Genomic DNA, 17,405 nt, shown 5'->3' on the forward strand with positions numbered 1-17,405 from the left:
TTTTGTAATCTTAAATATTTTTGGAAATATTATTATTTTTTTTCTCTCATCTTATTTTCTTTACGGCCAGGCCCTCAGCCTCTGTTCTCAGAGGCGAGCTGTTTTTCTTTCCCAGCCTCATGCTAGGCTAGCATTCTGGCTAATATTTCTCCCGCCTCCAGGCACGTCGGAGCCGGTAACGTTATTTCTTCGCGGGTCTCCTTTTGCTAAGAGCAGCTTGTGAAGCAGTGCTGAGCCCTGCTAACTCTGTCACGAATCGGTATAAGGTTCACTAGCAGCAAGACACGACAGGAGGATCCCGTGGGCCTTGTGTCCCACAGACCATGCGTTTTTTGAAGCCACCCCCCCGCCTGCTCACCCACCCTCTCTTCTCAGAAGTGGCTAGGAGCGACGACCGCTCGAGTGCGTTAACCGAATTCAAGGCCATCTCAGGCTTCACAGCCGCAGTTACGATTCTGCACCTTAACGATACCTAGCGACGGCTGTGGTAACTAATGCCACTGGTGAGGCGTCGGCAGCGCCGACACTACCGCGCTCGCGCGGAGGTAACGACAACCTCTCCCCTCCGTATGTCTCAGGCCGCTAGGTGGCACCACTGGTTACTCCATTAACCCCCTAGCTTGACACTCTCGTCGGTCACTAGTCGATTTATTAGTACTTCCTCTCGCCACCAAAAGATAGCGCCTCAGTCGCGCAGTCACTCCAGTAAGATCTAATTTTTTTATGCCGGACACCTTCGGGTGGACTCGGTAATTTTCGGCTCAGAGCCTACCCCCCCCTCCCATTCTCTAGAGACCCCGCGCTTATGATATTCTGGTGATATCGCGCTCTGAACTTACTTCGGTGCGCGCCTCCTGACTGACTGGTACCATTTGTATCTGCGATCTTCTGTGAATCATCGACATCGTATATTATGTAGTCTTCTCAGACTAAAGGGATGGAGTCCCTAGCTAAAATTATTAACCAGTCAGTAGTTTAGTTGAAAGTAGAGAAACTTAGTATTTTTATATTAATAATTTTTTAAATTAATCATGATGACTTCCGTGGCTACCGCGAATCGTGGTTCGAGTTTGCGGAGACGAGACGCCCTCTCCTGAGCGCCAGGACCAACACCCTGTTTTGGTAAGTCTTGACGTCATCCCCCCCCCCCCCCTTTTATTTCCCTCTATTGGCCTTTTGCGCCATTTAAGTATACTGTCTGGAAACAGGTCTAATTCTTTGGAATTTGGACTTTTGTTTCAGACAGGGTTCCAAGTTTGGGGCAACCAAAATCCTCTGCCAGAACCTCTGGAGTCGGTTCCTGCGCAGTATCCAACATCATTAGGCCTACTACCTTGATCACCGTCTACCTACAGCCCCGGGTGATACCCGCATAATTCTATCTTTTTATTCACGAACCCAAGATTAGTGTAACCCAGTTAAGACAGCGGACAGTAAAAGGCAGTTCGAGGAGAAGAAATTTATATTATGTTTTGGAAGGACTATATGTACAAACTTTAAAGTTACCAATGTTAATTTCAGTCTTGTTGTTAAATATTTTAATTTTTGTTATACATTAAGGGCCGGCTCTATCGTAAATAACGTTAAGGAATATCATATAATAAGTGTAATTGTGAGTTATGTAAATAAGATCACTTATCAATGATAAACAGTCTTTACTAAGGAAAATTTAATCTATCAAAAAAAAAGAACAATGATTAATAAAATAAGGAAGTCTATAGACGTAACAGTTGTTTTTATTTATTTAATATATAATAACGATCCTTTTACTCCCAAGTATTCGTAGGGAGTCTCTAAATTTTCTTTGTTTACTTCTAGTGTCGCCTCTGTTGTTGACTTTTATAGTTATTAGTTGAGGGCCTCAGTAATCAAAGCTTCCAAATCTTTTAACCTTATTATTTCATTATTCTTTAAGACACTTGGGGTATTACAAAATGGTAGCAGAGCGTGGTTACGTCTATAGGCATACCTAATTTGAAAGGGCATACCTAAAATTAAAATTAAAAAAAAAAAATTGAATAAAAAAATTTTTTTTTATATTTTTTTTGTCACTTAGAATCTTTTTGTAGTAAGTAATTTGTGAACTGTCCGCTGATACACGTAGTAGCTAAATTGACCCTTGAATTTTAAAATTATCATAAGTTTTGTGTGTTTACATTTGAGTGCGCACTGTGAGCAGCTGGCTTGCTGCCCGCCCACGCAACTCGGGCCGCGCGCGTGGCTTATCAACAGAGACGTGTCCGCTGGACAAGATACTCCCTCCCCCCACACCCCTAGTTAAAGGCGCTGCGCGCCAAGGTCAGTCCTGCCGGCTGACGTGACGTTCATTGTAGGTACCCCGTTGTGCAAGCTAACCTGACAGCTTGTTACACCCGAGTACACTATTCATTTCCCGACGCGCGTAGTAATAATAATAATAAATTATGAAGGCACATACTTCCCACGCAATAAAGCAATTGTTTTAATCATAAGCTAGATTTAAGTGTATGCCTAAGTTTAAAGTTTAAAAGATAATTTTAAGAGGGTAGTGTTTTGTTTTGTGTAATACTATCAATCCGGACAGGATGATTACTCCGGAGCTATTACTAGTAGATGAACTAAGTTATGAGTTGCAGTTGCGTAATTTACCAACTACTGGAAATGCGCAAGATCTGCGAAAAAGGCTTCGAGCCGCAGTACGTGATAAGTTACCTACCTCAGTACATAATCTAAATTTAGAAATACTCGAGGAATTCAACATAGCTTGCACCAAATTTTACGACATAGCTGCTTTCGTAAGTTATTCAGATGTGGAAGAGAATTTGCCCAATGTAAAGCGACACATTATGCGATTAGAGCATGTCACCAGACGACTGGAAAATCTTGTGGTACTTTCCGCAGATGTGCTCAATGGTGTTTATCGAACAGAGCTAAATCGTTGTCTGCAACAGACAAACGCCTTCCAAATTAAATTGAAAGCTAGGGCAGCCCAATTAGAGACTCAACAGGACCTCCGGGCCAACATTGCCCAGGCAGAAAACCTAGGAATGGAAACACTAGGAAATGTAGAGAGTGAGAATCCGGAATTTCCCCAGGAAATAAGGCAACCCGACTCACAAGTATCTTTGTGCCAAACAAGGCAGGTTCCGCCCATTTCATCAACATCTCAATCATTCGCAGTTTCAACCCCTCCCATCCCAGCAGCCACCACTCAAATTCCCTCAGGCGTGCATGTTTCTACAGCTCCCATCACCAGTGTCACATTTTCCGGTAACTTGCCTGCAAACCCACATCCTTTAACACAACAAAATTTGTTTTTCCCATTCGCCACAAACCAGCCATATTTTAATCCATATTCCCAGTTTCATTCTTTATTGACATCCGGGCAAGGAACTCCAATCCCTACCATCCCCACCGCGCAAATTGCACATCCTTCATCCCCACCTCCGCCATCAACGCAGAATCAACCAGAAACAACATTACCAGTTACGCCAAGGGCAGCTGAGTATAGCTGTTATGGGAAAATTGCCCATCCAGTCGAGAGATTACTTGTTGGTTTTCCCGAAACAAGTGGTCTTGACCCAGATAAATTAATCGAATTCATAAGGCACTTACTTAAAATCAGACAGAAAGGGGGCATTCCTGACAAACAGTTGTTGGAGATAGTTTTTCCCTACACCCAACCACCACTGAGTGAAAGAAGGAGTCAAGCTATAGAAAATAGTTACTCTTTTGACAAATACCACGAAGAAATTTTGAATTTTTTTATACCTGCCAGACTTTTGACAAATTACCGTTTGGAATGGTACAACAGGCTACAGCGAAGTAATGAAGCATTGCCACACTATGTAGCATCAATCAGAGAAGCCGCGGCGGTTCTCAGATTGGGCGTATCAGAGAGCGAAATAGTTAGTTGCATAGTAGACGGACTAAATCAGGCAGAGCGCTCACGCGCTGTTTTCCAGGCTAGGCCACGGAGTTTTGTAGAACTAGATCAACTTTGTATACAGGCCATGAGTTACGAATATGCAGACACTCAGAGAAACAGGTCAGCGAAGTCCGTGGATAAGCATGATTCTCAGGCAGAAACTGCAAATAGTTTTCCATACACGAAACAACAAAATAGCCACCCACAACAGAAAACAAACTACTACAGAAATAATAAGTATGGTTCAAACAAGAACATACAACAACAAACACCTTTCTGTAATTATTGCAAGCAAACAGGACATTACATTGAGCAATGTAACCACAAAAATTTCAAACCAAATTTCAACAAGGCAAAAAACGCGTAAGGCGGTGGCCAGGCAAATTTCTACCTGGTCCACCTAAAACTTCATCCGAGAGGAATTTTTCAGTGCATAATGGGGATACTAACGAATCACAACAACAAAACAAAAATCAAAAAAGGCATAACGCAGGAAAACAAAAACACAAGAAAAATAAACGAAAGAAATACACAGAAAACGACAGAAAACACAAACAGAAGATTATAACACATCAAATTAATCATAAAGAAAATTCTGAGAAATTCACAAGAATTTGCAAAACATGTGTTAGCTTGACTAACCAAGGAAAACGTAAGTGTCACAACATTTTCGGTCACGTCCGAACTGTATTACCATACACTAAAGCAATGTTTGGCAAAAATCAAATTATTGGTCTGATAGATACAGGAGCTACTCGTAGTTTTATTTCAGGCGATTTGTTTAGGGAATTACAGAAGAACAAGCAGGTTCTGAAAACAGAAGTCACGGATGTGCGCTGTTTTACTGCAGCGGACGAACCAATTAGTATATCCAAAGTGGCTATAGTGAAAATCAGGATAGAATTATTCACTTGGAATTTCCCTTTTCTTGTGGCAGAAAACTTAGCCACGCAGCTTATTCTAGGCTCCGACTTCATCGCTAAAACAGGTATTTTGATTGATCTACAAGCAGGAAGTTTTGTATTTAAATTTAATAAAAATCTTGTCATATCATTCGTGGAACCTGAAAATAAAAGGTCAGGACAAATTACTAATGTTTCTACCAACACTGACGAGAGAAATTCTTTGTCCCTGGATCATCTCGAGCCCAGTAAACAAGTTGCTATTCGAGATTTGTGTAATGAATTTTCAGATGTGCTAACTAAGAAATTAGGTCGAACTAACCTAATTGAATATCAAATTGAATTGACTGATACCACGCCAGTCAAAAGTCACCCTTATCAACTTTTAGGTCCTAAAATGGAGATTATGAGAAAACACGTACAGAAAATGTTAGATAATAAGGTAATAGAACCTTCTAATTCTCCTTTCAGTTCACCTGCATTTCTAGTACCCAAGGACACGGAACAACGTTTCGTCACTGATTATCGAAAACTGAACAAACAGATTAAAATACCGCAAACACCCCTCCCAGATTTGAACTCCGCCTTTCATTGGTTTAGTAAGGCCAGGTATTTCAGTGTGTTCGATCTCAATTCGGCGTACCATCAGATCCCACTCACGCAAGACTCAAAACCTATTACCGCATTTTGCGTACCTTGGAATCTTTACCAGTATAATGTGGTACCTTTTGGCTTGGCCACAGGTGCTCAAGTACTCACACGACTTCTTGAACAAGTAGTAGGAGATTTTAAATTTAAATTTGTTTACAATTATTTGGATGATCTTGTAATTTATTCAGAAAGTTTTGAGGAACACATCCAGCATCTGACTCTTGTCCTTGAAAGACTGCGCAAGGCAGGCCTCACTGTAAATACAAAAAAGGTAAAATTTGCTGCTTCCGAAATATCTTTTCTTGGACATTTGGTATCACACAAAGGTGTTACAATTGATCCAGAACGAACACAGGCCATCAGGGAATTCAAACCACCTAAAGACACAAAGGGCATAGCTCGTTTTATTGGCATGGCTAATTTTTATGCCAAATACATACCAAATTTCGCCGAGCATGCGGCACCTTTGAATGCATTACGTAAGAAAAATACACAATATATTTGGGGTCCTGAACAAGACAAGGCATTTAATTTCTTGAAAGAAGCCATAGTGAATCCACCTGTTCTGCGCATGGCAGATTTTAGTAAACCCTTTATTTTACAGACAGACGCCTCAAGTGTTGCTATAGGGGCGGTATTGTCTCAGGAAATAGATGGCGCCAGGCAACCCATTGCCTTCGCCTCACGTACATTAACTTTTCAGGAAAGGAAAGCATCTTCAGTGTATGAATTGGAATGTTTAGCAGTAGTTTTTGGTATTGATAAATTCCGACAGTTTCTGGAACATAGGGAATTTCTATTGGAAACTGATAATCAGGCACTCGCTTGGCTGTTAGCTCACCCTAAACAATTAGGAAAACTTGGAAGGTGGATCACCAAAATTTCTTCTCTCAAATTTAATATTCAACATATTCGCGGTACTCAAAACATTGTGGCTGACACACTTTCTCGAATGTTCGAGAACCCCTCCGAAACAATATCTCAGGAGGAACCTCAGATTTCGTGTCAGGCACTCCTAACCGATTTCCCCTTAGCTTTTCAGGACATACAAACACATCAACAAGCCGACCCATATTTGGCAAAAATAATTGAACAAGTTAAAGCGGGTACAGCTCCGAAATTTTATAAGTTAGCTAAAGGTCTCCTACAAAAACGTACACAACAGTCAAGGCACTTTAAAATTGTTCTTCCACAAAATCTGCGTGATATGATTTTCACATATTACCATAGTTCACCTCTCGGTGCCCATTTAGGTATTTATAAAACCATTCAAGGTATCCGACGCCATTTTATTTGGGAAGGAATGCACCGGGACATTACACAGCGAGTTAAGTTATGTAAGCTATGTGCACTAAGTAAACCTGCACAAAATACACAGTACGGTTTTCTTGCCTCAGAAGTAGCCGAAAGACCTATGCAAAAACTTTTTATTGATTTTGTAGGGCCATTTCCTCGATCCAAATCCGGACACTCTATGCTTCTTGTGGGCATAGATGCCTTTTCGAAATTTGTTTGGCTTATTCCACTCCGTAAGGCTACAGCTGACACCACTGTGCGTGCATTACAAAATCACATTTTTAAAACTTCAGGATTACCGAACATAATTGTATCCGACAACGGAACACAGTTTACATCCAGAACTTTCAAGAACATGTGTTTCTCGCATGGTATACAGCATGTGACAACATCGCCATACTACCCTAAACCCTCGCACGCGGAGAGATTTAATAGAAATCTTCGTTCGGCGCTCATAGCGTTCCACGCGAATGCGCAGGAAAAATGGGACAGTAATTTGGTGTGGTTACAGATGGCATTTAATTATGCCCGACATGAAGGACACAAATCCACCCCATTTGAGATTATGTTTACTTATAAGCCCAACACACCCCTTTCCAATCTTTGGTCTCTCGAAGACCTACTGCCGGATGATCCCAAGGACATCACGGAAATTTGGAGAAAGGCGCGTAGGAATTTAAATTGGGCTCACCAAACAAGTCAGAGAAGGTACAATAAGTACCGCTCCCCTAACCCCTACAGGGTAGGTGACACGGTAATGTGCAAAGCACACCCGCAGAGTAAGGCCATCGATAAGCGATCGGCAAAGTTATCGTATCGCTGGACTGGACCATTACAGATCCAACGGTTTCTAACCCCAGTGACTGTGAGTCTAGCCGACCCCAGTTCCGGAGAGTATGTGACACGAGCGCACATCTCCCACCTTAAGAAAGCGCATCCGAATTTAAAATAGGAGCGATTACTTTCTCTAAGCCTGGGCATGCCAGATATAAATATATGTATGTAAGACTCAATAAGGAGTTTAACTGAAGAATACAAAACCTAGGTAGTAACATTAAGTAACAATAAAAATCCATGGTACTAGTTTGTAAGAAAACTTAATATAAGGTGTTAGTTTAAGTGGCCACTTAAGTTAATAATTTTATTTAAGATAATGAATTTAATCATGTTAGTCATTAAGAATGTGCACATTAGTTCATAAGAGTGTTTAATATTTTTTTGTGTTTTAGCATGTAAGTAGTAGGATACAGGCGAACCTGGTAACTCGTCCTACTGAAGTTTTTGGTTTCTTGTTTTTGCTTTCCCCTAAGCTCCGCTTTAACGCGGGGGAGTATGTGCCGTGTATTAAGTATTTAGGCACGTTTTATTTAAAAATTTTGTAATCTTAAATATTTTTGGAAATATTATTATTTTTTTTCTCTCATCTTATTTTCTTTACGGCCAGGCCCTCAGCCTCTGTTCTCAGAGGCGAGCTGTTTTTCTTTCCCAGCCTCATGCTAGGCTAGCATTCTGGCTAATATTTCTCCCGCCTCCAGGCACATCGGAGCCGGTAACGTTATTTCTTCGCGGGTCTCCTTTTGCTAAGAGCAGCTTGTGAAGCAGTGCTGAGCCCTGCTAACTCTGTCACGAATCGGTATAAGGTTCACTAGCAGCAAGACACGACAGGAGGATCCCGTGGGCCTTGTGTCCCACAGACCATGCGTTTTTTGAAGCCACCCCCCCGCCTGCTCACCCACCCTCTCTTCTCAGAAGTGGCTAGGAGCGACGACCGCTCGAGTGCGTTAACCGAATTCAAGGCCATCTCAGGCTTCACAGCCGCAGTTACGATTCTGCACCTTAACGATACCTAGCGACGGCTGTGGTAACTAATGCCACTGGTGAGGCGTCGGCAGCGCCGACACTACCGCGCTCGCGCGGAGGTAACGACAACCTCTCCCCTCCTTATGTCTCAGGCCGCTAGGTGGCACCACTGGTTACTCCATTAACCCCCTAGCTTGACACTCTCGTCGGTCACTAGTCGATTTATTAGTACTTCCTCTCGCCACCAAAAGATAGCGCCTCAGTCGCGCAGTCACTCCAGTAAGATCTAATTTTTTTATGCCGGACACCTTCGGGTGGACTCGGTAATTTTCGGCTCAGAGCCTACCCCCCCCTCCCATTCTCTAGAGACCCCGCGCTTATGATATTCTGGTGATATCGCGCTCTGAACTTACTTCGGTGCGCGCCTCCTGACTGACTGGTACCGTTTGTATCTGCGATCTTCTGCGAATCATCGACATCGTATATTATGTAGTCTTCTCAGACTAAAGGGATGGAGTCCCTAGCTAAAATTATTAACCAGTCAGTAGTTTAGTTGAAAGTAGAGAAACTTAGTATTTTTATATTAATAATTTTTTAAATTAATCATGATGACTTCCGTGGCTACCGCGAATCGTGGTTCGAGTTTGCGGAGACGAGACGCCCTCTCCTGAGCGCCAGGACCAACACCCTGTTTTGGTAAGTCTTGACGTCATCCCCCCCCCCCCTTTTATTTCCCTCTATTGGCCTTTTGCGCCATTTAAGTATACTGTCTGGAAACAGGTCTAATTCTTTGGAATTTGGACTTTTGTTTCAGACAGGGTTCCAAGTTTGGGGCAACCAAAATCCTCTGCCAGAACCTCTGGAGTCGGTTCCTGCGCAGTATCCAACATCATTAGGCCTACTACCTTGATCACCGTCTACCTACAGCCCCGGGTGATACCCGCATAATTCTATCTTTTTATTCACGAACCCAAGATTAGTGTAACCCAGTTAAGACAGCGGACAGTAAAAGGCAGTTCGAGGAGAAGAAATTTATATTATGTTTTGGAAGGACTATATGTACAAACTTTAAAGTTACCAATGTTAATTTCAGTCTTGTTGTTAAATATTTTAATTTTTGTTATACATTAAGGGCCGGCTCTATCGTAAATAACGTTAAGGAATATCATATAATAAGTGTAATTGTGAGTTATGTAAATAAGATCACTTATCAATGATAAACAGTCTTTACTAAGGAAAATTTAATCTATCAAAAAAAAAGAACAATGATTAATAAAATAAGGAAGTCTATAGACGTAACAGTTGTTTTTATTTATTTAATATATAATAACGATCCTTTTACTCCCAAGTATTCGTAGGGAGTCTCTAAATTTTCTTTGTTTACTTCTAGTGTCGCCTCTGTTGTTGACTTTTATAGTTATTAGTTGAGGGCCTCAGTAATCAAAGCTTCCAAATCTTTTAACCTTATTATTTCATTATTCTTTAAGACACTTGGGGTATTACACAACCAACCAAGACCAGCAGGCAGCTCTCTTTATGAGATTGTCAAACGTTAGGTGCACCTACTACTAATTAGGATTTTAGGATTCAGGAAGTGTAACGCAACACTTCTGACAGCTGAGTGGTACTTGAGACTTAATCTGTGGTATTTGGTGTTGGGCGTTTAAGTAAGAGAGCGGACGAGAAAATGGTGTGAATTGTAGCAGCAGCTAGGACATAAGAGTATGAGTAGTGGCAATAGTGAAGACAAAGTCTGAGTACACCCTCAGTAAACTGACAATATTTTCTGCGGTGTTGGAAATATTTTTTTTTGGGGAGTTGTGACAAAGTACTAAAACTTGCAGATGTAATTTAATTATGCCATACTACTGGAGTTGGATGAAAAGAAAATTAAATATGTAAATTGTTTGTATCAAGAGCGAGTAAAGTACGCAGAGTCCTGCATGGTACAGAAAGTGTTGGCTGTGAACTGTCTTGTGGTCAACTACAAGTTGCAGTGATCGTTGCCCCGGCGCCGCAACTCTTCTGGAGGATGCCTTCACTACTGGCGCTGAACAAGCCCTGGAGAGCTGTTGGGGCCGTGGTCTAGTAGTTGCCCCCTGGATGTCGTGGAATGAGTGCCGTACCTGGTGTTCACCTTGCGGTTGGAGATCCAAGCGAGTTGAACGAGCAAGTCAGCGAGTTCTGGCGTGCACCGACTGCATCAAGTTCCGCTTTCATCGTCTGGGGATTAATTCTAGAACTGCTAAAACTTAATTGCTTTAAGACTTGAGCATTCCAGGCAGGGTCCCCACCTTGCAAACCAGCTTTATTTTTTTCAGCAATTTGGAGAATGCTTGTGAACACTGATAACTATTGTAAATAATATTGGATCTGCATTTTAGCAGATATTTTAAATTTTTTTAATGGTACCCATTGTATATCTTAATCTTATTGTATTTTCAAGTTGTGATCAGTCTTTGTATTAATTGGAAATTTACTGTTAAAACTCCCTTGTTGTTTCATGTAGAGTTTGCATATACACATACTTGAAAATGCTATCTCTTGGAATAATTATGGCTCGGTCTCACATGCCATTTTGATTTTTTCATTTATTCATTATTACTTTAGCTTTAACCATTAATATTTGCCCTAGGTCTTAAACGTTTAAAATATATTTAAATATTTTTGGCCACTTAATAGTCATGTAAATGTAGTTTTGTTTTAACAATGTGCCTAGCTGTCTTGGAGAACACAGCTAGTTTGGAGTCACACAACAGAGTATGCATAAGTGTGTTGTGTTTGCTTGTATTGAGGCCCGTGATTGATGCCATGTTATTGTTCACGGAGTTGGCTCATCAGACACAAAGTCCCTGTAACGAAGACGAGACTTATCAGTCTTTACTAGCAGAAAGAGTTATAACTTATAAGGTGTGCCACAAAAAGGTTGATTTTTTTTTGTATACAAAATCGTGTTGTCAAAACACGTTTTACTTCACTCATGCTAACATTCTTAGATTCTTGTGCTCTGTTCCTATTGATAATAAGGGTGAGGTAACAAAATAACATATCTGAACTTGAGATAACAACTGTAATAAAACATTCTACATTCTTACACAATGAGATTTGAGTTTTTTTTGGAAAGCATTCCATATTTCAAATAAAAACTTATTTATAAAGTATGTAAATTTATTTTTATTAAAAAAAGATACAGTAGAACCCTGTTATAATGTTTTTCAAGGGAGCATACAAAAAAAACATTATAAGTAGGAAAACGTTATAAGCAGGAAATCTCAATTTAGCACGTAACAATGTTCGAGCTTTGTACCAATGGACTCACCAAGCTATGTAAACATCTTTAATGTTAAAACCAAATATAGTATACTTGATACGTGAATTTTTTGTAACAAGCCAACAATTTTTCAACTTCGTCTTGTTCCCTGGTTAAATTTTGTTTGTCTTTAAAGATACACTGCCACATTTTGTCTCACAGTTTGTGAGACAAAATTGTCTCACGATTCATGATGACAACATTAAGATTGAGAACGTCTACTCCTTCGCCACCTGAAAATGTTTAATTTTGGGATTCCTAAGTATGAAAGAAAAAAAAAAATTACTTGTAAGCAATAGAAAACACTTTTAGTTATGCCCTCGCTCAATGGTTGGCAACTTAAATATCGTAGGACTATGTACGTGCATCTGAATACCCATTGGAATGGCAAGGAAGAGAAGAGTGGACTAAGGGTGCCAACTGACACGTAATTATGAACATTGTGTACCTTCAGTATATTGCATAAAATTGTATTTTAACAAACTTCATGTATTGTATGGCAGTGATTGTAAACATAAACATACATAAAGGAAAATTTTGATCGTAATGTGTTGGAATAATTTGGTTTTAAAACATTTTTCCCCCATTTATTGAATGTTAGAAAGCAAACATTATAAGCAGGAAATGACACTATTTATGAACGTTATATGCAGGAAATAAATACATTGTCCTTATGGGGGAAATATTGGGACTTTACCTCAGCTCGGGGTCAACCACCACGCCCCGGTCGCCCGCCCGCCCCACGCGGCACGTCCCCCCGGGGTGGTGACCGGTGATGGCCGCCGTGCGCACGGCACACCCCAGGTACCGCGCGTCGCCGGGGCCCGCGCACCGCTGCAGACGCGGCAGGTGCAGGCGCGCACCCAGCCGGCGGAACGGCTCGCTTGCGACCACGTGGGCCGCCAGCTGCACCGCTGCAACCACCGCGGGGAAACACTGACAGTTGTTGCGTAGGCAGGGCCGGTGCAAGGTAAATTGGCGCCCTAGGCGAAAAACCATAATCCCCCCCCCCCCCCCCCGGGCAGAACACTCCCAAAAAAATTTTCCTTGCCTCAAAATACATCACATAAGCCAAAGATTTTGTCTACAATCAAATGTAAGCAGGCTTGTGTTTTTTTTTTACTTTTTTACTTATTACAATCCATAAACAGGTCACCGTGGACTTTAAATAATTACTTATATCAATATAAACATTTCAAACTGTTACACAAATCCATTTTCATCTAATTTCAATAATCGTTAAACATATTATATGAGCTTTAATGTGTCGTGCTGCGCCGCCCCCAGCTACTTGGTGCCCTAGGCGGTTGCCTAGTTCGCCTTTATGGACACGCCGGCCCTGTGCGTAGGATGCAGACAATGTGCTATCACCACCACAATGTACAGAAAAGTAAGGTTAAATGCATTGTTAGAAAGGATTTAAAGCTATCTCATAACAATGTACCTGAAAATGCTGCTATCTCTTTGAGTACTCGAGGCTCTGTCTGACACACCATTTTGATTTTTAAAATTTTTTTTCATTACTTTTTTCCAAGGGCTATTTCTAAAATGTTAACTTGATAGCTCCCTTGCATTTGTTGTCCTGCCACAAATATTTTCTACATATATATTCACTTAGTGTAATAGCATGGGTGTAAAAAGTTGCGTACGTGATGTTAATTACAAAGACTTGTGTGCCTTTTTACATCCATTTATTATATTTCACTAAGTGAACACCTGTTAAAAATATTTGTTGCATAACAAATACAAGGGAGGTATCAAGTTCAAATAAAAAAAAAATTGGTTGTCTGTAAAGTCGGTTTACGGACGATAGTTTAACGTGACGTCATAACAAAACATTGGTGAAATGATTGCATACTTTTATGAATAAAATTGAATCCTTTTTATTGAATTATCACTATTTTGTATGGATACAAAGGCGGAGTGAAATGAAATCTACAATTTAATTGATAAATTTACTTTTATTTGCACCCATTAATTCAAATATGTTTATTACTTTAACGAAGATATTATTTTAACTATAACTTTTATACATGTTTGCTATTTAACTTCTAGATTGTCGAGAATGTTTACGCTTTTTAGCAATTACACATTTAACGACGAAGTTTGTTCGTCGTGAAATTAAACGTAGAATTTAATAAAAATGCCCTTGCAGTTAATGAAATAAGTATTAGTAAGTTTAAGAAAGAATTTCAGCTTTAATCTCCAACCCAGACGCTCGTGGTGCGCTGGGGCCCCGAGATTAAAATTCATTGAGAATATTTTACATTTTTATGTCTTCCAGTGCTCAAAATGATATGCAATTGTGGCCCCGGGCACAAAATTGTATTTATAATTCATTAATAATAACAACCCTCGCAATAAACAAAGGAAAATATGTATTAACGAGTCCCTGGTTGCAGCGGAATCGGATAGATAGCGCAATTCGTTTGGTTCGTGTCCGTCACCGTAGATGACAGCACTGTAGGGGAATAATATTATTTCGTTTTTATAATATGATTTTATAACAAATACGCATCCCAAATACACCAAACTTATTTATAATGTGTTACAATATTTTTTAAAACATTGTGCAAAAGATTCTGGGTGTAATTTGAATTATTATGTGTAACTGTAAAACACCATTGTTCGTACAAAAAGTATTTGAAATTTCAACATTACTTTTAAATAACCGCACCGATTGTGCTGAAAATCGGTGGACGATTGTTAAATTACATAATATTAATAATTCAAACGACGAAAACATGATTGAAAAGTCAAATAGATGGTTGTTCCAATCGAGTGGAAGAGAGATGCGGCGCAAGCATACATGAGTGTAACGGGACACTACGTAGTGGGACAATGTGCGTGCAGCCGGCGTTCATCAATTTATTAGACGTCACGTCAAAAAGTAGCATCTGCCGGCGAGTGCAGTAATAATAGGTTATGTTAGATATTTGATTACAGTTATTTATATGAAAACTTGTTCATAATTATATTCAAACGAAAAGTTACTGTGGTTTTCATTGCTTATTACAAAAAAAATTTCGGCAATAAAGGTTAATTATTCTTGCATTTTAAAAATCTGAATACTAGTATAATTTCAACTTCAAGTATTTATTCTTTTATTATTAAAAAAAGTAGCATCTGTCGGCGAGTGCAGTAATAATAGGTTATGTTACAACTGACTAAAAAATTATGGTGATTCATATAATTGATGATAGATATTTGATTACAGTTTATTTATATGAAAACTTGTTCATAATTATATTTAAACATTATAGCTAAACGCCAGTTTTTAAAATTAATTACAAGTCATCTACACGTGAACTGTTTCGTCGACTGTTTATAAAGTGAAGTGAAAAGTTAATGTGGTTTTCATTGCTTATTACAACAACAATTTCGGCAATAAAGGTTAATTATTCTTGCATTTTAAAAATCTGTTACATACTAGTTTAATTTCAAGTATTTATTCTTTTATTATTAAAATAAAAATGATTAAATTTTATTCATAAAAGCATGCAATAATTTAATCAATGTTTTGTTATGACGTCACGTTTAACTATCGTCCGTAAACCGACTTTACAGACAACAAATTTTTTAAGTTACTTTTTTTCTTTTAATATTTTTCCTCGAATATTGAATCCTTAGACTTCTAAGGATTTGATCGGCCCTTCCCTAATAATAGTTACGGATACTACCCAATGAAAGCTAACATGCACGCGAGCCACCGACGGCAGTGCTCACCCTGGACCATGCACTGCAGGTCGGCGGGGTGCTCCAGGTAGCGGGGGTCGATCAGGGGTGGTTGCGCGGGGTCCGTGCCGGCCACACGCACGGTGCCCCTGCTGCGGGGCTGCAGGCACGACGCCAGCATCACGAACCCCTCCCGGCTGCGGTTCCCGCTGAACGGGAACTGCGCGCCGAACGTCTGGGCACAACACCACAGCTTCCATAGTCCATAGTCCGCTTGCTCTTGCAAAAGCGTGACTGTGAAACGGGTTTGATGTCATAACTAGTCTTATGGAATACTTTCTGTATATTTTAAAGTTTCCTTCTTATTACATGCATGTAGGCCAAATCTGAGCAGCACACAACAAACCAGTCTCCCCTTCCAGAGATGACTTGTTGTGTCTGTTAAAACCCACATACAAAACTATCGGGCCGCGTGGGTACCACCTGGAAATATCCGTGGGCCCCCCTTGCGAAACACACAGATTTGCACCCCTGGTTGGTAATGGTGTGTTTACACATTCACCTTGACAGCGCACTGTTGACTGTTAGTGAGTACGACACCGCAATTGTAAATTTGACAAACAGTAATGGCATGGCAGACTTATCGTTCACAGAGATGGCCGATAAGCACTTGGTGTACAGGAAAGCAAAAGATTTTGCAGCAGAAGCAGTGTGGTTTACCCAGGGGTGCTTTCACAACAGATGTATGCCGAATAGGAAGACCTCCACATGGCTTAACCAGCGACTGCTCCAAACTATGAGTTTCATTACAAAGGGTCATGTACATCAGAATGCTGGTTGCTATGGCTTATGGTGGATAAAATGCCTGTGCTCGGCTTGTCATCTGCTTCCTGCTGAGCATTTAGAACATCACTGTACTGCAATCATGCCTCCTCTCAGCCAATTGAGTAGTCCCCTGATGCAGTGAAATTCACATTTGAATGCTTCATTTCCTGCCTGTAACTTGCACGGTTGCATTTCTGGCTATATTATGTTCCTTAATAAAAATATCTTGTTTTAGTATTTCCGAGCATTCTGTAAACTATATAGATGGTGGGGAAACCATATGTAATATTTTATTTACTATGATATAAATAAGTATTAAATTTAAGAACATAAATTGTTTATTTAAAAACTGAAATATCATAACTATATTCAATATTTTGTACGAAACTGAAAATATTCATGACATATGAATGTTCAGCTTTAATTCATAATTTTATGACATGAACCTAGGTTAGCTCTTGGTGGTCAAGCTTTATCACCCGTTCTCATAGCCGTTCTAGGCTAGTTGTAACTTAGATTCTGTAATACAGAGTTATTAATATTTTTGTTTGGCAGTAAATTACTGTAGTAATTGAGGAGGTTGCTGCAATAAGGGCCCATGCTCTAAAACAATGTTCTGAGATATCAAGGTGCAAAGTTTTCTTGGTGGTCAACACACTTATGTTTAGCTCCTGTTTTCACTAAACCCAGAATAGTTTTTCGTTCACTTAACATACTTTCACTCATTATAAATACAACTATTAATACACAAACACATATGTAAAAATAGTAGGTAATCTAATTATCTGGACACTTTCACCAATTAAAATAGTTCTCTTCAAAAAGGGCTCATAACATCATCACATAAAACTTTTCATACCAACACAACAAATTAAAATTTCTGGATAATATTTGGTGACCATAGAGATTAAGATATGTAGAATTCATTTTTGTATTCTCCGGGCCCATGGTCTCATAGGCCCTTATTGCAGCAACCTCCTCAATTAACAGCTCCTTAAGGTGATACCGGCAGATCAGACCAAGGTTTTTGTTTAACAAG

The 17,405-nt window shown here is 39.9% G+C and overlaps 1 protein-coding gene and 1 long non-coding RNA gene across 5 annotated transcripts in view; one reads left to right on the top strand and one right to left on the bottom strand.

The window, feature by feature from the left end:
• LOC134536740 (neither inactivation nor afterpotential protein G) overlaps window positions 1–17,405 on the bottom strand; it is a 58,954-nt gene that overhangs the window by 21,270 nt on the left and 20,279 nt on the right. For 3 of the 4 annotated variants that reach the window (XM_063376647.1, XM_063376638.1, XM_063376656.1), the window contains 2 exons: window positions 15,593–15,776; window positions 12,564–12,780 (listed from right to left, as the gene is read on the bottom strand). In XM_063376647.1, coding sequence (XP_063232717.1) covers window positions 12,564–12,780; window positions 15,593–15,776 — 401 coding nt within the window. The remainder of the gene's footprint in view (window positions 1–12,563; window positions 12,781–15,592; window positions 15,777–17,405) is intronic. The other variant, XM_063376661.1, reaches the window with a different exon arrangement.
• LOC134536767 (uncharacterized) lies at window positions 7,417–12,413 on the top strand. Its single transcript, XR_010075873.1, has 2 exons — window positions 7,417–9,252; window positions 9,371–12,413. It is a non-coding gene; the product is annotated as an uncharacterized LOC134536767 (long non-coding RNA).

Source organism: Bacillus rossius, chromosome 1 (assembly GCF_032445375.1).
Source record: "Bacillus rossius redtenbacheri isolate Brsri chromosome 1, Brsri_v3, whole genome shotgun sequence".
NCBI classification, from domain to species: domain Eukaryota; kingdom Metazoa; phylum Arthropoda; class Insecta; order Phasmatodea; family Bacillidae; genus Bacillus; species Bacillus rossius.